We start from the raw sequence: 22,808 nt of genomic DNA, 5'->3' as shown, positions 1-22,808 counted from the left end.
TACTTTGCAGAAAGCACTAAAGATGATGACTGCAAGTCACGTCCATTTAGGACACACTACCAAGGACAGTTTTGAATCTCGAGATTAATTTGCCATTGCTGAGACTCCCTCAACACACTGACTGACAGATGAGTGACAAGAATGAGTATATATCATCCTTACACAAACCTTACATTTTCTTAGCAGAATAATTGCCAGTTCTGCTGGTTCTCGGTGGAAAATCTAAAAAAAGGACCTTGTGGCAAGTATGACCCAAATACCAATCAATATCATCAGAGTTAACCGTTTAGTAATTACGGTTTTGAGTGCAGGGGTACTTTAACTTTATCACAAACCATGTCCGTGCCAAGACAATTTAAGGCTAAAGCTGTGCTTCTGCAGTGCAGAGTTACTGTAAAAAAAAAAAAAAAAAAAAAAAAAAGAAAAAAGAAAAAAAAAAAAAAAACCTGCAAAGAAACACCCTGCAATTCAACTCACAGCAGTTACAAACATGGGTTGCAAGATTACGGCATAGTCACAGCTCAAGACAAAGACTTCAAATTTCTGGTTAGCTGTGTTGGGCAACACGCTGATTCAGGCTGAAACATATTTCTAAAGAAGAAACAAATTTGATGATTCATTGGTGTGAACAGGAACTGCTAATGATTTTTACATTACTTACAATAAGCCTGATAAACATTCTCACAGGATATATGTTGTCTAATTAGTGTCTGAGAAACTAAATTCGGTGGAAAGAATTAGCATGTCAGGTAAAATGTGTTATTACGAGAGACTGGTTCTACTCTCCAATTAAAACTGTCTTCACGTAGCCACAACCTGCATCTAGGCTAAACTAAAAATAGACTGCAATTCTGAAAGGTGTCTGGTAAGAAGACGTGTCTGAAATGGCCTGATCACGTCCTCTCACGGAAATTGATAAGGATGTGCGCTCTGAGCCGAGAGACAAACGACTTGCTCGACCGTGTCTGCTCCTCTAATTAGGAACTCTAACTCACTCTGTGGCTCAGCTCCCGAACTTCACAATAAGGTCAGGTCTGTTGTTCCTTTCTGACGCCATTATCTTTCCAGTTCTGTCCTTTTTAATGACTTGAATAAAGAAGAAAGAGAGAGAGAAAGTGTGAATATCATCCCTGACAGCCATTTGCAAGCAAAATGGCAACTTGGTGATGTATAAAGTAAGATAAGAAAATCTAAAGTCGCTTTAATAATGATATATACAGATATAGATAACTATGTTGTCACCCTGATGTTGATTATTTTCCAATAGCAGCACATCCCAAAGTGTTTACTCTTCTTATACCACAGCAATGATGCTTCATACTTTTTATCCAATTACAGTTACACTTAATATGGCGGAACGTTCGTGAAATAAGTACGTTCCTGTTATCACTTACATTATAGCAGCTATAAACACCAGCCTCTCTTATTCTCTCTCTCTACAAGTCAATAAGACAAAACACACACACACACCATGCCACGTTACTGAGAAAACTCTATCCTGAAGACTTAAAACTTACAGCTTTACATCTGACTGGTACAAATCACTGTCTAAGTTGTTACTGTGCAAGAATTTAATAGTACTGTGGTATGCAAGTAAACGGCCTAGTTTTCAAATAGGCAAAAATCCGAGAAAATACAAGGGCGAGTTAAATGAAAACCTTAATGCACTACTTGCACAAATACTTCCGCATTATAACCAAAACAGCACTTCTTCTTCTGACATTAAAGCTCGTCCACTTGAACGGAGCTATGTTATTTACAACGATGTTACAACACCGATGTTCATAAAGTATGTAAGAATACTTGCAAAGCTCATTTTAGTAAGTTGGAGAAAGGAGTCAGACTGTATGCTTTGTCATACATAAATAACTACGAAGATGAGAAAATACCTATTAATAGAAACAAACATCGAAGCTAACGTTAGCCCAACACTAACGCGTTGCTCTCTCGTGGTACCAGTGAATGTAAACGAGGCCACCGGAGACGCAAGATTTGCACTGTTTCAAAACAGGAGTACCTCATAGTCTATTTCAGTAGCTGCACACGCAAACGGGCGATTTTTTTCTAGAGTAATCCAGACACTCTTTAAGTGCTGGAACACAAAATGGAGACACCAATGGAGAAAAAAAACTGTGAAATTTTCATTTCACTCATTCTCATCTCTGATTTTAAGTTTTGTACATTGGTTTCATTGTTTCTAACAAAATCTTTTTAAAAGAGAAGTACTCTAGCTGTTCCTGAAACTCAAAAGGTTTTTGCACTGCTGCTACTACAGTATAATAATGTCTTTTACAATTCCTAGTTGTACATAGATATCGCTATATAATGATGATAAAATGGTGGGTGGGTCACGATTTTTCATTCCAGTGCACCCCTAATGGAAACCTGGTACCCTCTAAATCAGTAGAGTAGCAACAAATCAAAAGCGCTTTAGTGATTTCTGATAAACAAAAATAATAAGAAAAGGCATGACTGGCCATGATTTCTGCAGTTTCTTAGAACTGATGCTAATACATATCGACCACCGAAGCGCACACACTGCTCTGTATTAACTCCCCAATCTCCAGAGTTTATGCAAATCAGTGTCCTAGTTTTCACTCTGGGACGTCACCGAGTAAATCCATAATCATGATGTAGCGCTGGGTTAACGTGACCGGCTGTGGCTCCAAATGCAGTGAAAAGCAACACAAAGAAAAGCGTCAATCTGCTCCATTTGCTGAAATTGCCCTTCAAGGAAGATCAGCGTAGGAGATTCAAAGAGGCAGACGTCAAGCTTAATCGCCCTGATCCTGAGACCTAAAGCTGTAACAGGATCCAAATGTCCAACTACCAAGACCTGTTTTTATCTGAAAACATCCACCCAAAAGAAACCATGATTTTAAACCCGAAACTCATCCATTTTTAGCTGTAAAACACTGGTCTCTGTCTAAAATTTAATTCACATCATGTGCTTCATTTTTAATATATATAGTGTTACAAACTAACTTTATATACATTATTTCATTCAAATGGTAAATAGACAAATGTCCCCGTCCCAGAATTCTCACGGAAAACAGAACCCAGTCATGTGATTTATGTGATTTACACTGAGCCCTCTCTATTATAATTAACATATAATTACATGACAACATGCAAATCAGTACAGAGAAGTGTGAAAGCCATGTTAACATCACTAAGCTGAATGAATTTGATCGTTGACCTGATAAATGAATTACCTGTTGCATTAGTATTGTACAGGAAGCAGCAAGGTTCGTGAATTGAATTCTTCTAAAGGACAGATTTTAAGCTAAATAGTCTCTTTCACTTAAGCTATATACAGTATTTATCCATTGCTATATTGCATTTTCTAAACATACCCAACAGATACACCTGCATTTTCTTTACCTGCATTGCATTTTACGTTGCATGTTTCCTGAGGGAGTGAATCAATGAGTGAGTGAGTGAATCAGTGAGTGATTGAGGGAGTGAATGAGTGAGTGAGGGAGTGAATCAATGAGTGAGTGAGTGAGGGAGTGAGCAGGTGAATCAATGAGTGAGGGAGGGAGTGGATCAGTGAGTGAGTGAGGGAGTGAATCAGTGAGTGAGTGAGGGAGTGAGTGAGCAGGTGAATCAATGAGTGAGGGAGGGAGTGGATCAGTGAGTGAGGGAGTGAATCAGTGAGTGAGTGAGGGAGTGAATGTATTGATGAGTGAGTGAGACAGTGAGTGAGTGAGTGAATATCTAAGTTAGTGAGTGAGTATATGAGTGAATAAGCAAGTGAATGAGTGAGTGAAGTAGTGAATAAATAGGTGAGTGAGTGAGTGTGTCAGAAAGTGAGTATGTGAGTGAGTCAATAAGTCAGTCAGTGAGTGAGCCAAGTTAGAAACACTGAACCTAGTCTTTAAAGAGAAGCACTAAAATAAATGCAGCTTTTCATCAAGACAGCCCCTTCTACTGATGGGAAAGATCAGTTCAAGCTTTCCAGGACTTTACAAGACATCAGCGATAATGATACTCCACATCTGTCTGAGCGCTGGCAGAGTTTCAACGTGCAGCAGCAGAGACGAGCGACATCGCGGCTCTGCGGCTTTACTCCATCGCATCATTACTTTCACATTCACAAATCATTAAGTTACAATGCTTTACCGCCGAGAGTGGGAGGAGCTCCAGCTCCTCATGCTACAGTTAGAAATATACATACAGATTTAATTAACGATGAAGGAAATAGTGTTGTGGCTATTTTCTCTTAGGTTATTTTAAATATGTTCTGTGGCATGATAGATACAAATCAAATTCTGAAAGGTTTGTGAGGCAAAAAAAAAAAAAGTGTCAGAAATAGATATACCATGTGATATATGTTGAACAGGAAGCCTGTGGACTTGTTGATCTGTCTTTAAAATGTTATCAATATCCTAATCATACAGTTTTCCCCCCTGTGAAGGAAAACATGTGGTTCTGTCCTGTTACTTCTTCTCGTGTGACATTTCAGTTGCTCACACAAACACTTTCCACAGGAAGCCCTGCGTATCTCTACCAAGAACAGAAAGTAGTGTTACTACAGCGTATCAGGCACGGCGAAAGCATTTCCTCTTCCTGGTTTTACACGAGTCAGACTTTGTTTGTCTGCACTGATGAAGCCCTTAGTGCTCTGTTCGGTGAAAAGTGAAAGGAAACAAATGGTCCTACGTTTAAATTTCATTTTAGTCCCTCATCTAAATCATGTTACCTCATCGTTTAATTTAATTCTCTTGAAAGTATCTATGGAACACATATTAAATGAACATGAAGGGCGTGTCATTACACTTCTCGTCTACTTCCTTCCACAAATACAAATCACAGTATGCTCCAACTTACTTACAGTAACGACTACCTGCTTGGACATTATTTTTTTAACAATGTTCATTTTTCCTTTCAATTACTATATTTTTGTAAATTGCACAGAAATTAGTTTTCCTGATAAATGCACTCAAAAAAGGACATAAATATGCAACGTCATGGCCAGGACTGGAACTGACACTGAGTGCTCTTTAAATACAACACATGACAGACTCTGTGGATTATTTTCGGATCACAGCACGGTCCGGAGTGTGTTACTCCGCTTATACCACAGCAATTTGCCAACAATTACAATGTTCAATATATTATGTATAATTTATTAATGAATGACACAAGGAACATTTTAATGGGTTACTGAGAGAGACAAGATAGTTCCTGTTCTCTCCTAGGATACAGCTGTGATAAACAGTTGTTTCCTCACCAGCATCTTATTTTCTCTTTCTCAAAATGGAAAATGTAAATTCCTCTGCCCTGAAAACTTTCCCATGTTGGAAAACTTCACAAAGCATTGTGACTGTTTCAAAACGCTTACAACAGAGACTCCTTCCATAAGAGTTAAATAAACATCTCCTAAAAAAAAACAATAACGCATTTGAACGAACACATTAATATTAACCTATCGTTCGTGTTACATCTGGAACAATGTATAATGATGCCTTTATACGAAATAACACACACCTTCAGACCGAGTCAGCCTTGCTGTGGTATAACATCCTTTTCATCACTCCCCATATTGCTGCAATACTCTTATATATGATCGTGCTGTTGGCTAAACTGTTGCCTGCACTGTCATGTCACAAGCTGGTAGACTTTATTATAGTCTACATAGTGATGTTGATACATCACATAAATGTCTGTGGACGTCTGACCATCTTACCCATGTGTGCTTTTTAAACATCTCATTCCAGATTTAGTGCCTCTTTGCTGTTATAATAACCTCCACTCTTCTGGTAAGGCTTTCCACTAGATTTTGGAGCGTGGTTGTAGGGTTTTGCTCATTCAGCCACAAGAGTGAGTGCCTTATTTCATAACGTCGGGGTGGTAACACCAACTCTGCGTTAAGCCACATCATTGATTATTTTCCTGTAACAGCACATTCCCTAGAGGCTTTTGCAATAATACTTCTACAGTAGCGTACAATGCACAAATAAGCATTTAAAAAAAACCTTTATTTATATTATATTTATATGGGAACTCGGACGGTCTCCAAGGTTCTTGAGGGTGTTTTGATAAATTGTGGCTTTGGAGTAAAACACCAACAAAAATATTACTCCAAGTCAAGACGTATCACGGTTTAAAGGTTTCTAAAGCCTTGTAATTTTCTTGCATGCTGCACCAGAGCTGAACGCAACACATTGAAGTTGGTCACATCAACATTTCAAGGCTGCACTCGTGCAACTGCTGTGTTTGTCATTATGAGGAAGTAAAGCAACGTTTCCTGCCTCAACTATTACTGTGGAAAAAGTGTCTCAATGATGCATGGGTGTCAGGAATCAAACGTATTGTATCAGAGATCGTATTCACCCCTGGTACAAACTTTTAGCTGATGAGTAAAAACGTGAACATGACGGTTAAGGTGTTGTGCGTCGCTCACAATCTCGGCGATTAAGTAGTGACTCATACGAGGTGCTATTACAGAGCAGTGGGGAAAAGCCTAGCTCAATTTACTACACGCCACCTCACACAGCAACCATTACTGTAAAGGTTTTTACCCTGTGATGTTCAAGACTTTCTCATCTGCTTTACCAAAAAAAAAAAAAAAAAAAAAAAAATGAAGTCATTTTCCTGTGTTTCTGTATTTCCTGTCTTCATTGTTTAACCACTTCCCTGTGACATTCTGCCCATGGCCTGTGTTGACCTGCGTGGTTCCTGTCTGCATAGCGGACATACTGAACATCACTCAGAATCATGTGTTGATCGTTTCGCTCCAGCTGACGAGAAGGCGAGCTTCTGCCAGTTTTCTCTAGGGAGTCGGTGGTGTTCCCCTGATGTACCACAGGACCACAAGGTTTAAAAACTTCATCACCTCCAGACTGACAGATTTACAACATACGGAATGATTAACCTGTTCATGTGATCATACACTTTGAACTCCTTCATGCATAAATTACTATAAAACCAAGAATCAAGATTTTTGCTGGTTTTATTGCTCAAAATGGCATCTAAATTCTCTCTCTCTCTCTCTCTCTCACACACACACACACACACACAAATTACATTAATAAAAGTTAATGAAGTTTGCAGGCATGACATAAAAATAAAATGGCACAAAAGCATTACTAACATTACATTAAGTTATAAACTAATATTTTAGGTCTAAAATTACACAATTTATATCTGTACTTAAAAGTATACTTAGATGTATTTAACAAATAAAGCCTAGTAATTATGCAGCTTGGCTCTGAAGTTACAAGATGTCTTATTTGTTTTGTTACAGGCTGAATTTTTTTTCTTTACACACTTGATTACTTTTCGTGTCTAATCATCCGTCACTGTCAGCGATATTGGATTGGGAGCAACACTTAATGGAGTAATAAAAAAAAAAAAAACAAGATGGTCAATATAACACTGGAGTGGTTTGGAGGAGAGTTACAGCCTTAAATGAACAGTTTACAGTGTGTGTGCACTGTACAGAAAAGGGTTAAACTGCAGAAACCTTCAAGCCTGAGATGTACTGCATATGAGCTATAAACACAACCATAATGCATGTTCTTTTATATAATGCACTTCTTACTAAATACACCACTTTATCATCATCATTAATGACCGTAGGCCTGAAACCGGCAAGCTAACTCGTAAACATATTCACTCGGTGGGTCTGGTCACACAGACACATGCATTTGTGCAACCTGGGACATTTAGTGCTGAGAAGAATTCCTGAATTTTCTGCAAAGACGCCTAGGTGAACAGTTAAGACTGATAATGACGATAGGATTATGAGGGAAAACGTTATTTTACATTCAGTAAAGTGAAACAAAACGCTGTATTGCCATTAGTGCTTGACTGGTACAGATTTTTTTAAAGGCTGATGATGATCCCAAGCAGATGACCAATATTACAGTCTGTTTCTTCTCAAGTGGGTTTGCTCTGGTTTCCCCCCAAAAAAAAACATGCAAACAGGTGGACTGGCTGTGCTTTATTGCCCCTAGGTGTGTGTGTGTGTGTGTGTGTGTGTGTGTGTGTGTGTGTGTGTGTGTGTGTTGCCACCGTGACGCACTGGTGTCCCATCCAGGATGTATTCCCACTTCACTCCCCACGTTCCCCGGAAAGACTCCGGATCCAACGTGACCCTGACCAGGATAAATCACTTCCAGAAGATGAATGCATATATGAATGATTCGCAAACATTAACAGAACAGGAGGAACAGTCTAAAGTCGTGATCATAACTGTTCTGAGAAGACAATCGGGCAAAATGTCTGGAAACTGGAGCGATTCAGAAACGAAAAGGCCACGAAATTCTCCTTCGGAATAATGCCGCAGGACGGGATGTGGTTATTCGTGAACGAGAAAAAAAAAATTTGGTAAGTTCAAGTAAACGAAACGTAAACTCTACCAAAATCGACATGCCACACATTAAGCCAGCTCTACACCATACTGTTTTCAGCACAGACAAAAATCTCATATTGTAAAATAATTCTTGGTTCGTGAGTGTTAGATTTAGCGACAATATGACCAAAGACAGTCGACAGTGAAATTCTGCCAGTGTCAGTAATCTTTTTATTAAAATCTCAGAGTCTGAGTGCTGCTACGACATTCGTCTAAAAGCGACCAATAGGACAGCAGCAAAGGATGACGCAAAAATCACACGACGGTTACAAATACGGTCATGTTCGATGACGAAACGTAAACAAAACATAAAAATGATCACGATGACGTAAGCAGATCGTAGTAATCTTCTTTATACCACGGCGCTGTTCTGGTTTCAAAGTTTACATCAATGCACTCGCTTTAATTCTACTACATTATCGTTTCTATAGTAACAGCTGGTTCACAGGGACTCGTATGGAGAGCGCTTATTTTTTATTTATTTGACATTTCTGGAAGGAGCCTCCAGTGTCGGCGTATGTCTTCAGGATGGAGGACTATATGTAGTCAGGTTTCTCAGTAGGGATTTTTTCTGTGTTTTTAACTTCAAGAGAGAAAAAAGAGATGCTGGTGAGGAAACGACTGTTTATAGCCGTCATTACGTAAGTGTTTCATGGACGTTCCACGACATTAAATGCAACAATGAATGGATAATAAGCGCAAATTGCAAGTCGCTGTGGTATAAGACGAATCGCAGTTATACTGCAGTTATGGGGAAAATAACGAACTTTAGGGCTGTAAGAGTAACTGGTCACATCACGCCTCCACAATGTCGTTGATTATTTTCCTCCAACAGCACGCCTTACTTAACTGCAGCGCTTTCTTTAGTGGATCTTCACTGCATGCTCAGACATGGAGAACATGTTATGTCATGGAGAGCAGTCTGTTATGTTATAGAAATCATTGTGCTGCTCCATGAGCCCTTCATTAGAAGGTTGTGCATGAGAGCAAAAATAATAAAAAAATAATAATAATACTAAGAAGAAGAAACACACACTCAGTGATGCAGAGAATAAAAGCAAAATGGCACAATGTGTACCCACCTTGATGATGCTGGCCTTGCGGGGTATTCCAGGTTTGCAGTCTGATGCGTTATCCGCTCCGGCTGATCCAGTCAGCTCTGGTGCAAGTCCACAATCGCCGTTCGATACCGATACCGAGCTCGAGCCCGAGCCTGTGAGCTCGCGCTGCGTGTCCGCGCAGCCGCCGCCGCTTCCTGGTTTCTCCGTGAACTCCGCCATGAGCGCGGGCTGACGCTGACACGGCTGTGCGGGATGAGTCTCGAAGTCCGTGGCGGTTGATTACAGATGAGCCAATTTCACTACCGAGGCGCGTTTAAGGCGCTCGCGCTGACTCACATCGGCGATAACGGGAGCAACCTCTGGCGCGTGCGGCCGCATCTGGACTCCATGCACACGATGCTTTTACTACACCGCTGCTTGTGCTGGTGCTGGTGGTGGTGGTGGAGGTGGTGGTGGTGGTGCTGTGAGCCTTATTGTTTCAGCATCACATCCAGGATGAGGACAGCCCTCCGTGCTACTGCCATCTGCTGAATTAGTGCATCATAAACATCCCGCTTCCACATCCTTCCAAGCCCAAACGCACGAGGACGGATAAATCATTTGTTTTAAAAAAAAAACGCTAATTAACTATCTAACAGTAATTATCAGTGACGTAGTTAACACTTTCGACTGTTTCTCGTGTTTTTTTAGACTGCCTACTTGTCTATTTTTAATTTAAATCCCTAAAAAAAACATATTAACACCAATACGTCATAAGAAGAAAGACTTAGCCTTAGTTAATTCCGTTAATTAGCTGGTTAGCTAGCAAACACCAACACGACGGTTTGACAGACCAGACAACGCGACAGCTAGCCTCTAGTTAGCTCCAACAACACGGTAGCTAGCTATTACTTTCACTGAGTCATAACAATATAGAAAATACACTTTATTTTATAGTATATACACGTCGAGAATGTTCTTCGTTGCCGCGCACGCGAGCCAGTTAGCAAAAAAAAATCTCACCAGGAAATAAACCCAAAAAGGTCGCGTGCGCACGCTGTGTTACTAGTCTTCCTCCTCAAGTCAACCGTATTTAAACTTTAGAACTTCCTATCAAAGTCAAAGTTAAAACCAACTTTTCAGGCTTTTAGTAGTTTTCAGGAAGTATTCTACTACTTCTTAGAGAAAAAAAAAAGATACCAAGCCTAGTTTTATTTCTGACATTCTTGCAGCGCGTGCACTTCCTAACTCCAAACGTTGCCCACCTTGAAAGTGTGTGAAGGATCCCCTTTTCCCTTCTTCCCTTCTCTTTTTTTCGCTTTTCACACACACTCGACGCATTCACTCTGTCAACATGGAAGTTTGGACACGTCTGGAAACAGTCTCATACCACCGCACTCACTAAAAAACAGTATGTCCAAATACCAGGCTACGAGTAGCGCTGTACTATTTTATCATACTCTTTGGTATGTTAGTATGCGAGTACGGGCGTAGTCATGGCGACCGGCATAAACGCACCAGTTAGCAGCGTTCTCTTTAGACATACTACATAGTATGTAAGTGTGCAGCTTTGATCCCGCCTTTTTGTGGCTTTCAAGAACGCGGATAGGCTGCCTGAATCAGGGTTAACCAATCAGAATTGAGAAGAGGGTAGCTTGTTATCTGGGTTTGTGAAGCTAGTTGTAAAGTGTGTACTAAAGCACATGTCATTCGCTAATGCGCTATTTTAGGAGTTTTGTCACTTTAGTCATGTCCAAAAGCATAGTGGGGGATTTCCTGTAGGCACCCTTGATATCCCACAATGCAATGCAAAACATGCATAGCACTGTGGCAGTCAAAGATCACATTCAATCAGTGTTACAATCAATCAGTGTTGTCTTTTATTAGGGGCCCAAGCACTAGTGCTTGGAACCATTTTGTTTTTTTTTCTCCTTCTTCTTCTAATACGACCGCTACTGCTACTTCATTCATTGATTTTCTGTAACTGCTTTATCCGGGTCAGGGTTGCGGTGGATCCAGAGTCTACCCCGGGGCACAAAGTCAGAATACACCCTGAATGCGAAACTCCTCAGAGACAATAATGCTAGCTCAGGATCGAACCAGGGACCCTGTAGCTGTGAGGCAGCAACTGTGCTGCCCTTCTCCTTCTTCTTCTTCCTCTTATTATTTGTTCTCCATTAATACTGACTAAACCAGTAGTTCAGATGTGAAACTTGGTGAAAGGAAGTACTCCCTCCCACTACTAGGCAAGAGAGATTGGTCTGATTGGCCTGAGGATGGTGCTATGGCTCGAAACATTTTACGTTTTGGCCTATATCTTGAGAACTATTAGCCCTAGAGAGAAAATATGAACAGTATGTTCATCTATAGTCTCTTTATGGTACTGTGTGACTTGGCAAGAGCTTGCTACTTGAGGCGCTATATGTGAAGAGTGCTTGGACCCCGTAGATCATCATTAGCAGCTACATTTTATTTATTTTTTTTGTCAGTATAAGCCTAGTTTAATGGGTTTAAAATTATGTCAATAATGAAGGTGTTTATTTCTTAATCTAAAGTGTAATATAATACAACAAGTATAAATAATACTGGAATCCATCTGCATTTTGAATGAACAACACAAAAAAATGATGTTTGTGATTTTTACACACATTTCTAACACAGTGTTAGTTAACAGTAGAATTAAAGCGAGTGCATTAATATAAACTTTGAAATATACCGCAATCGTAAAAGTGGACTTGGTAGTTCTTTACACTAAAGGGGGCTGCAAAAAGTTTGTGAACCCCTTAGCATATACAGAATACCCATAATGGCCTTGCAGATTTAAAACGTGGGATAAATGTTGTGAAAAATGTAACATACTTCAATATTTGTTCTGTTTCATATGCTGATATATAAAGTCTAAGTGTGAGTGCACTTATTTTCTTGGGCCAGTTAAAATGAAACATTCATACAACATGTATTTTGCCAGTACAGAGTACACAGTTTAATATAAGAAAGGGATGAAGTAAGAAACCAAAAAGACAACAAAGTAGGTAAATGGATATAAGAATGAGCCACTGAGTCATATTATTGTGCAATAGGGCCATCTGCTGGATGTCTGCTCCAGTACAATCCATTATTACACCCCAATTATACATTAATAACCCTTTTCACTGGGAACAAAATGTTCCTGCATATAATCACTTACACCACATTCCATTCTTTCACACATTTGAAGGAAATCATTGTTTTTTTTATGAAAAGCAATTTGCATTTGCATCATTTACATCAACTCCCCTGCATTCTGTTTCAATTATATAACTCACATTCATTATTTTGACTGATTGGGCTGGAAAACTGATATCACATCTGGACCATCTGTAGTCTTGGTTTGGAACCAGCTACTTAAAGGAAAACTCCACCGAGATGACGAGCATGATGGTGTTGATGGTGGTATTAGCATGAAAGCTGAAGTTTTGGAAGCTGATCTGTTTCAGCAAGGTGTACAGATGAGGAGGTAAGACAGCTGAACAGGCTGAAGGACTAAAGCGCCGCTGCATCACTCCCTTTAGGTAGAGATGAAGCGAGGTCTAAATCCCACTGCACAAATATCAGAAGGTAGTCGAACTGCATTGTGTGTAACGTAGGGAACCATTAAGCAAAGCAGAACAACATGTCGATGAAAGAAGTTTAAAAGTCAAGTCAGACTTTCTTACAAATTAAATCTTGGACACTGCTGAAGATCACCTTTTAATTATAAAGATTAATATGCAAGTTGTTCAGGGTGGATTTTTCCTTTTATGCTGTTTACTAACTATATGTTTAAGTAATCATACAAACTAGCACTGTGTAAATTCAGACCCCTTTAAAATGTATTATTATTATTATTATTATTATTATTATTATTATTATTATTGGTTGTATTGTATTTGCATTACTGGTTATTCATTCCTGTGCTGACCTTCCATCTTGTAGCTTCATTTTGGAACTGGATAGCATAACAGAAAATGAGACTGGGATAGGTCTAATATCACTTTAATAGAAAAGAATTAAAAATAATTTGTGCAGCAATTCTCTATGGCGCAACACAAACATTTGCGTGGTAATGTTTCAGACGTGACAGAAAAATGTAGCGTATTTAAAGACATGCTCATGTGTCTTTTTAAAAGCATGTCTTTAAATCATGTTGGGAACACCAAACCTGCATTCCAATACAGTTTTAAAAACACCCTTGCAACTTCTCCTCACAACTTAGAAGCATATATTAACTTTTTTTTCCACATGAGTAGTCACTTGCAGCAACAATATGAGTGTATAATGAGTTGGTATTTCAGTGTATATGCTACGATGCTCATCTAAAATCCACCAATAGGAGGACAGCATAGGATGAAGCATCGGACAGCTACAAATATCGTAATGGCGATGGCGAAACATAAACATGCTAATGAACAAAAACATGTCCTTATTAGGATATCAAGCTAACACCTATTCGAAGAATACGTGTGCTTATGCGAGCCGGTTTTCTGCATGAGGTGATTTCCGGATCACGCTGATTGATGAAGTAAGCAGACAACGTAGTTATTTTTCTTTAATCGTAGATCTATCGTTAGAGGATCTTCATGGAGAACATGTTTTCACACAGTCTGTTATAGAATTCAGCCAAGATTTATTGGGATCATCTAAAGTCTAAAACCGGCTTAAGTTGCGCTCCTGAAGTCCAGTTATATTCACTTCACTACAGCAAATAAAGTACAGAAACATTTCGATTGCTTCAGAAAAAATGACAAGGGGAAGTCTGCGAGTTAAAAACAGTTTTGCAATGCAGCCTAGATAATCCCAGCAGTTCCTGTCTTCTCTTTCTAGTTAGCAGGAATGATCTCAGTGGTACAGAAGCAATGAGCTGGGCACCACTGTTTGAGGTAGTCGCTACACGGGCCATCTTTTTTCAAGTCAGGGCAATTGGCGTACGTGTTGATGTAAGGGCAAGGATTGGCTAGAAAAAAAGACGACAAAAAAGACAAATGGTAATGATTGAGGTCACCGCAACAAATCCATCTATACATCAAAGCATAGGTTTAGAGTGCTACGTTGACTCAGTTTGACGTTTGCGTAATGCTATACCGAGATAACGACAGGTTACTCACTGCATAGTTTGTTGTCGCAAGCTTGCGGACATGCCGAGCAGGGTTCTCCTAGCGAGTACGGTGGCACACCTTTGTAATTCCCTCTGTTTGCAAAAGATAAACAAAAAAACACAAGCTGATTATGTATGGACGTTTCTGGTGAGCCGAGAATGCTCCATGTTGCTGATCTATTAGTGTATGTCCTCTACGGAAGAGAGTAACATACGCTCGATAGTACTGGCAGTCGTAGAAATAGTCGCTCCCACACTTCGCCACACCACAGCCGACCTCATATGAGCTGAACCAGATCACCTTTAATCAAAAAAGAAAATACTGGAAATACTTATTACATAATACAACTAACACCAAGTTTTCCAACATAAAACACCAAGTGCTTGGTTCAAATACACTAATAAACAATTATATATTACTTATAATCCTATTAATGCAAGAGTAATAAAGTGAAATAATAAACGGCTGGTCTTTGAACCTAAAGCTGAAATAAAACAGTGATTTTACTCTTTGTCTTGTTACTGAGTTATTTATATTAAAGCAGATTATTGAGTACTATCAATTATTTAGTAACAGCGAAACTAATAGGAAAGCTACAGTATGTTAATATGTTAGGATTGCAAGTCTGGATCCTCCAACGTCTCCTAGAAGTAAAATTTCTTGAAAAGGTAAGGCTATACAAAAACGTTGTGTTAAAATCGCAATCTCGATTCATTTCCCAGTGCAATTTAATGAAATAAAAAACAGTGTCAATTCTGCAGCATTTGCACTCTGTTACATAAAGCAATGCACCACTATTCCTACTTATTCACTGTGACCAATAAGGATGGACGCTGTACCACATGACCCCACGCACTTGAAGCGTGGCAAGTCTACAGAAGAAAAAAGGGAGATACAACACTGGAAAGCTGCGAGTTCATTTTGAAGCGCCTTCTTGTAGTGAGAAGGAACAATGTGTCATATTAAGTACTGAATATTAAATTCCCAAATACTAAAGAATTTATGAAATGATTCCATTATGTGTAGAGCGTGTTTATCAACACTGATTTATACCAACGAGAGGCTTATGAGTCAATGTCGTTGTTGCCACGACTAATTATTTAAGCAGCCAGTAATACTGAAGGATTGGTTTTAACTTTAGGAGGACTCAACTGTTGAATAAACTCGCAATCCTGCTGTCAGTAAATTTCTGTACAATTTGCAGGCAATTTTTTACAGTGCAGATTACTGTTATTATTATTATTTTTAATGCAAAATAAAATGACCTGTGTGTAGTGGCCGATGGGTTTCCCATTGGCGGACCCTGTGGGATAGTTGTAATTGGCCACTTCATTGTGCCATGCTGTCACGACGTTAGTCCATGGTATCAGTTTAGAGCTTCTTAAAAGGTTTTCACCCATTTCATATGCTGAATGGACAAAAAGCAAGAAACAAATGTGCTTAAAAACATGTATTTAGTAAGACTGCTCATTTCACAGAAAATTACTGTAAGGAATAAAAAACTCAGGGATGTGCTGTTATAGGAAACTAATCAATACAGTGCTGTGGTGAGGACAAATGTGAAGCACAGTTACTGGTACCAAGCCAAAGTTGATTATTTTCCTATAACAGCCCATCCCTGAGTGTTTTATTCCTCTTATATCACAGCAATTTGCCAGTGATTACATTAATGTAATTAATTAAAGAACATAACATCATACATTTCATCTGTTCATTGTTACATTTAATGTTATGGAACATCTGCGAAACAAGTTAGTTCCTTTTTTCACTTACATTATAGCAGCTATAAACAGTTGTTCCCTCACCAGCCTGTCATTTTTTTCTTTCTTGAAGTTAATAAGAAAAAAAAACACAGCTTGTCTTGTTACGGAAAAATCAGAAAGTGCAAACTCGTCTTCCCTGTGGTGGAAAACTTACAGTTACAGCTTTACCTCTGACTGTTACAAAGCGCTGAAACTGGAGACTCCTTCAAAAAAATGTTGAATAAGCATCTCCTTACAGAAAACTCCACCATATTAACAATCTTTTTTTAAATTACAGCAATTTTTTTTGGCTTGTTTAGATTATGTGGAGCGTCCAGCATACAAGTCCCTGTAAGTTAGTTACTATAGAAACGATAATGTATTAATCAGAGCTGTTGTTACAGAAAACTAAAAATCTTCTGACCAGAATTCAGAAACAATGTGGTACTATCTATCTGTCTATCTATCTATCTATCCAAATATATCTATCTATATATCTATATCTATGTGTATATATATATATATATATATATAGATAGATAGATATAGATATATAGATAGATAGATAGATAGATAGATATATTTCCAAATTTGTTAACACTGCTAATTATCGAATTAAAGTCAGTCTGTTAGCATTTGTCAAATGCACTTGGTTTCAGACTTCATTCTTAGCCAGTAACCAGTTTTCCCTCACATCAGCTTTCAATTACACTCCTTCTCTGTGGCCAACTTAAAGTAATTTGTCCCAATGGTCCATTGGAAAAAGTGTCAACTTGAACTATATTCTCAATTCATCATGTCTAGAGCTGTAATGTGAGCTCAGTGAAACTGAAACACTTGAGAGTAACCTCTAAGTAACCCTTATCTGAGCTAACAACAATGTTTACACAGATTTGAGCAATCATAGAGAGATTATTTTAATCAATTTAAGTGGTTTAATTTTAGAATCTGTACGTCAAAGTAAGTAAAGACAATTGGCCTACTTCCGAGCATGCGGCTGCTGGACGGGCCGTGCGCCATTGCACAGGTGTTCGCCCAGTTCTGAGCCGATACGGCCACCTCCTCGCTCCAGTTCTGCAGGAGAGACACACACTAGTTACTAGTATCATCCCACACTATGAAAAAGCATACAGCTATAATATACACTTTGTTTGTTCCTATCTACGGTGATGAACTTGTGACTCGTGACACACTTTCTGCGATCTCAAACTGGTTCTATGAACATGACAGTGAGTTCAGGTACTTCACTGGCCTCCTGTGGAGCCACCAATAATTGAGCAATCTCTAAGTCCTACCCAATAACAGTATGATGTTCCTAATAACATGACCAGCAAGAGTATAATGAGTTTAATTTCACTGAGAGTAAAAAAAAAGGTCCTGAAGTTTACTTCAGTGTGCAGTGTGTTTAACTAATTGCTAAAATCTGAAGTTGCACTTTACCATCTTAAGCATGTTGCTGGCAGTTGGAACGACTTCTCTCCGAAACACGTTGTGAATGTTGACGATTTCATCCTGCACTGCCTTCAGGCTTGTACAGATCTGATCTGTGAGACACAAAGACATCAGAAGGCTTGATTCAGGTCCAAGTACTTCACAAGCAACATGAATTTGTAAACCGAATTTGCATTACTTTTTAATACAATGCTAACTTTTAATATTGAGAAATCAACAAATTCTGCCAAATTATAAATGAAATTATAAATTGTGCAAAATTGTGACTGCACATCTAAAAAACAACTGTGTTTCAGTTATTTGTCGATTAGTATACAAGATCATGTTATGTAAAAGGTTAATTGTAGTAGGATTAGGGCTTACCTGGCTGTTGAGGCCATGAGACAATGAGTTACAGGACAAGAATGAGAAAAATAACATAGTATTATGTTTTACAGAATATTATATATAACCTCTTCACTTTTATTTCTTTGAAATTGCATATTTTAGGTGTATTGGTGAAAAATAAATGATGCAGTTTTCTGTGATATTTACAGCCAAATGGTTGTGTTAGTTCATGTTTGTACTCAGTTGATTCCTTATCCAAATGTTATCATGCTGTCAAATTATTGTTTTATTATATTATATTATATACAGGGTGTCCCAAAAGTCTCCAATACATAGGGAAAATTAACACTTTTTAGCAAAAGGTCTTCCAAAATTTTTCATACTTATTTTATATTATATTATATATATATATATATATATATATATATATATATATATATATATATATATATATAAATATTATATATATATATATACATATATATATATATATATATATATATATATATATATATATATATGTATATTCAGATAGCCTTTAACAATGCCTTTGACAAAAGAAGGACGTACTGAAATCATTCTCATGGCTGGATCGGGAAGCTGTCACAAGGTTGCGATGGACTTTAACAGGAAACATCGCAAGCATATCACGCACGACACCGGTGCCAAACTTATTAACAAATTCAAAAAGACTGGAAGTGTTGTGGACCAACCGAGAAGTGGACGTCCACGAACATCCACTGACGGAGATTTTTGGGACATCCAGTAGTATTATTGTTTTGGTTTTGGTGTATAACATTTGATTTTTGATGTGGAATCTACTGTAAAACCCAAGAGATTTAGAACCATATTACATACTATAAGATTAACAGTAGTACTTCACAGTAGTTCACAGTATTGTGACTGCAGTAGTATAAAGCATCAGTATGACTAACTGATGGCAGATTCATGCACAGAATGAAATCTAGCCCCTAGACTTGATCTCCATTCGGGCTGATATTTTTCAATCTACTTCGCCAGACATAAAACATTAAAAATATTACATTAAAAAAAACACCAAACATAAAAATTTAGAAATCACAAATTCAGCTGTCTATCTGCAGTTAAGTGTGTGTGAGAGTCTGCATTTAAGTGTTCTTCTTATGCCGTCCATGAGACCTTGTTATATAATGTATTGCTCAACCGTTTCATTGTCAAGCTATTTAATGAATGAATTCCTTGTTTCAGTGTGTTTATAGCTACTTACCACACTGCAGGAAGAGCTCATATGAAGCAGAGCGAGCACACACAGACTCCAGAGAAACATTGTGCCAAAGGTCTTAGTTCTATAAACAAACCCCAGCAGAGAAGGGATATAAAAATTACTTTTGATGTGGCATGAAATTTAATACCCAATACTCATACACTATATTAAATACTACACTACTGCAATATAATATTATCTCAGTAGCGCATTAGTATTTAGTAGTGGTAACTACATGGTATTTTAATAGATAAATGTATAGTGATTATTAATAATGTCAAGTACGTACTCTACATGTTGGATATTCAAGTACACAGTAACTTGTGTGGAAACTACACCAGTTGGTTCCAAATTAATAGATCATAACATAGCGTATAGATGTAATGCTGTATGCAGACATGAAAGCTGGACATACATAGTAACTATTCTGAACAAATACCAGATATACAGTCAGACTTCATGCTAAGATCCTTATTTGAACATGGCGTAAATGATCATTATTTAATTACAGGAGAATCTTAGATTCATTATTGCATGTAATTTGTATAATTTAGGACTTAACGATATTATAATACTGCTTTGCATTAAGTGCTGAGATAAACTTGGAATTTTCACCTTAGGTATTACTTACTAACACATTCAACATGCAAATTATTATAAGTATTACTTCCAAGTTCAACATTTTGCTAATTGTTGTTACACAAGTTACTATATACTTACAATTCAGTATGCCAAGTATATACCAGAAAGTACATATTTATTTACTTATTTATCTTATACTTACCTTAAACACTAGTACTGTAAAATAAAATGTTACCATTAACTTCATTTTAAATTTCACATTTTATTCAACTGCAACCATTTGTAATAACGCTAATGCAACTGGAAATGCATAGTAACTAATCTGAATATATATCCGATATACAGCAGGATGATTGAATGATTTACTAATGATGCTAATGATTTACTTACAGGGAATGTTATTTGCTTTCTTACATGTAATTTGAACTTAAATGCTTGGAATTAAGTGCTGAGGTAAACCTTAACCTTAAGTGAAAAATTTTGCTAATTAAATTCTACTTTTATTAGCACACTCAACCTGGAGATTATTATAAGTTATTAGTTGTAGATTCTAATTTTTTATAATTATATTTATAAAAATGTATATATTTATAATGATGGCACTTTATTTAACAGTACAGTGAGTACAAATATTTTATATGTTATAAAATATAAGGTAATTATATATACAAGAAAATATAGGTAATATATAAGGTTGTATATAAATACAAGTGATTTGTGGTATATACTTTTGCAAATTGAATTTTAAAATATATAGCAAAGTGTTTAAAAATGAACAAGTTTATTTATTACTATATTAACATTTTTTTACATTTTAAATTCTACATTTTAAGTTCTATAAACTTAAAGTTACATAACTGAACAGGTAAAATGTAGAACTTGAAATGTAGATTTTAAAATGTAAAACTATATGTTTTAAGTTCTACATGTTTTAAGTTCTTAGACTCACAGCTGAATCGGTAAAAACCTAAAATGCATAACATAAAATGAAAAATTATAGTAACAAATAAACGTGTTACTTTTCACACAAGGTTACTTTAAAATTCAATATGCTAATTATGTACCAGAAATCACTCATATTATCATATACTTACCTTAAATCCTAGTAGGTATTGTGTTGTAAAATAACTCTTACCATTAACTCTATGTTTAAATTTTGACATATTTATTATTGATAACACTAATGCAATTACTGATAATATTAGTAATATTAAACTTTCGACTTACTTTAATATTAATAGTTAATGCAGTTATAAGTAATATGAGTACCTGCTGATGTTAGATGAACCAGGGTTGCTGTCTGTGCTGCTTTTTATAAGCTCAGCGTCACACATGAGACACACTTACTTGATATAAATGACTTTCAGATGACCCACCCTGAGCAACACAAAGAGATGTGGCCCCAGTTGGCAAACAATGGCCAAGAATTCTAGCAAATACTTTATGGGAGTGAAACCAACCCCGTGTATTAACCCAGGTAAAGTGAGTGGATTATGTTGATAAAGAACTAACAAATGCACTAGACTGTATGGCAGCGGGTTACACCCAAATGCTCAAGATGATTAATGATGGACTTTGCATTCATGCTGTGTATAAACTGTACATATTTCTGCACGGGTCGGTAAACCTGCCATAATACATGTTTATCTTCAGGTGTTAATTCCACCATCACGAACAAGTGACACTCTGCATGGACTTTGCATTCTTGCCATGCTTTGCGTCACTTAGAATGTATACATTTTTTTCTACAAGGATCATTACATTTCACATAGTGTGTGTTTATCCTTTGATATTAATTTCACCTTCATGAAAACAGCCATGTGAGAAATGTTTAATGTACTAAGCAAACACATGTGACTCAGCTGTATCTCAGTTACACATTTAGATAATGAGATATACGGTACTTGATACAACATAGATAGCTAACTTATCAGATGTTATGATATAGTGACATTGCTATGGTTATGTATGTCTTTAAGTTAGTGTTAAAGGAAAGTTTGAAAGAAGAATCAAAAAGAAGTCTGTTATCTAACATTTGTTTCTTAGGTTTTTTTTTATATGTGATTTAGGACAGAGTGAGACTTACTGTAATCTAAAAACATGAATAAAACTTCACCATTAAGCTGAATGCTGGAATGTTTTGAGGCAGCCATCTTGGACAACCAGACTCACTTTTTAAGTTTGCACAATTTTAGACCATTTTGCAAAAAAAGGACAAAAAGCCTTAATGTTTGCATCAAAATTAGTTCCATTTTTACCTTAAACTTTGTAAGTTCAAATAAATTTGTGCTGTTTTACAAGATTGTTTAGAATGAGATTATGTAAATTAATGTAAATTAATTAGTCAGGTTTGATCCTGAGCTCAGGTTACTGTGTGCGTCGAGTTTCTGTGCATGTTGCTGTGTCCACATGGCTTTCCATGCCCCCAACATTTTCTGAAAAAATTGCTGGTTTTATTTCCCAAAATACAGGCCTAATTTAGTCTAATTAACACCACTGTGAACCTGATCAGGCAGTTACTAAGGATGAAAACTCGTCGTTATCTTAAGGTTAATGAATGAGTCTCAAAGAGATGCTCTGTGAACCTCTCTGGCAAGCTTTCTAAAAAACACAAATAGTGCACTTCCTATTTGTGTCTGTATTTGTATCTATTTAGAATGCAGTATCTGTGTTTGGTTATATTCCTAGTTTGCATGTGTTTTTATACACACAGCCTTCAGTAAATCAGGACCTTACTGTTTCTTCATCAGAAAGCGTTCAGTAGAAGTCTTTAGAAAGCTAAACTATCCAAAAAACCCAAGAAAAACCTTAAAGGGTTCTTTTTAGTGCAAAACTATAGAAAGAAATTTCAGAAAATAAATGCATAATTTATTGTTTGCACATAAATTAAGCATGGTCAAGATTAGCACTTAATCAGTGATTCCATGTGTTTGTAATTTTATCAGG

General features: G+C 37.2%; 2 protein-coding genes across 3 annotated transcripts in view; both read right to left on the bottom strand.

Annotated features, from left to right (window-relative positions):
• LOC113532711 (inactive phospholipase C-like protein 2) overlaps positions 1-10,867 on the bottom strand; it is a 44,532-nt gene extending 33,665 nt beyond the window's left edge. The window contains exons 1-2 of one of the 2 annotated variants that reach the window (XM_026924247.3): positions 10,668-10,866; positions 9,445-9,947 (exon numbers count right to left, since the gene is read on the bottom strand). In XM_026924247.3, the coding sequence (XP_026780048.3) occupies positions 9,445-9,642 (198 nt within the window). In that variant the 5' untranslated portion in view covers positions 9,643-9,947; positions 10,668-10,866. Of the gene's footprint in view, positions 1-9,444 lie in introns of both variants that reach the window. The other variant, XM_053227994.1, reaches the window with a different exon arrangement.
• A 1,474-nt stretch (positions 10,868-12,341) lies between these two features.
• On the bottom strand, positions 12,342-21,211 carry LOC113532798 (cysteine-rich venom protein pseudechetoxin). The gene is made up of 8 exons (XM_053227840.1): positions 21,132-21,211; positions 19,280-19,362; positions 17,699-17,802; positions 17,242-17,332; positions 15,782-15,924; positions 14,731-14,816; positions 14,526-14,608; positions 12,342-14,374 (listed from the first exon to the last, which is right to left on the bottom strand). Exons 1-8 carry the CDS (start codon positions 21,194-21,196, stop codon positions 14,241-14,243), a joined length of 789 nt encoding a protein of 262 aa, XP_053083815.1. The 5' UTR covers positions 21,197-21,211; the 3' UTR covers positions 12,342-14,240.
• Between the last annotated feature and the right edge of the window lie 1,597 nt (positions 21,212-22,808).

This window comes from Pangasianodon hypophthalmus, chromosome 22 (genome assembly GCF_027358585.1).
Source record: "Pangasianodon hypophthalmus isolate fPanHyp1 chromosome 22, fPanHyp1.pri, whole genome shotgun sequence".
In the NCBI taxonomy this organism is placed as follows: domain Eukaryota; kingdom Metazoa; phylum Chordata; class Actinopteri; order Siluriformes; family Pangasiidae; genus Pangasianodon; species Pangasianodon hypophthalmus.
Note: the sequence above shows the minus strand (reverse complement) of the source record. Positions and strands in the feature narration are given on the sequence as shown.

What these genes read in the sequence shown, in the direction of transcription:
- LOC113532798 (XM_053227840.1), bottom strand. Translation starts at nt 21,196, where the DNA reads ATGTGTGACGCTGAGCTTATAAAAAGCAGCACAGACAGCAACCCTGGT. An exon ending in CAGCAGCCGCATGCTCGGAA is followed by an intron (nt 15,925 to 17,241) that starts GTAGGCCAATTG and finishes TTGTCCATTCAG; the next exon opens with CATATGAAATGGGTGAAAAC. An exon ending in GACTGCCAGTACTATCGAGC is followed by an intron (nt 14,609 to 14,730) that starts GTATGTTACTCT and finishes TTTTGCAAACAG; the next exon opens with AGGGAATTACAAAGGTGTGC.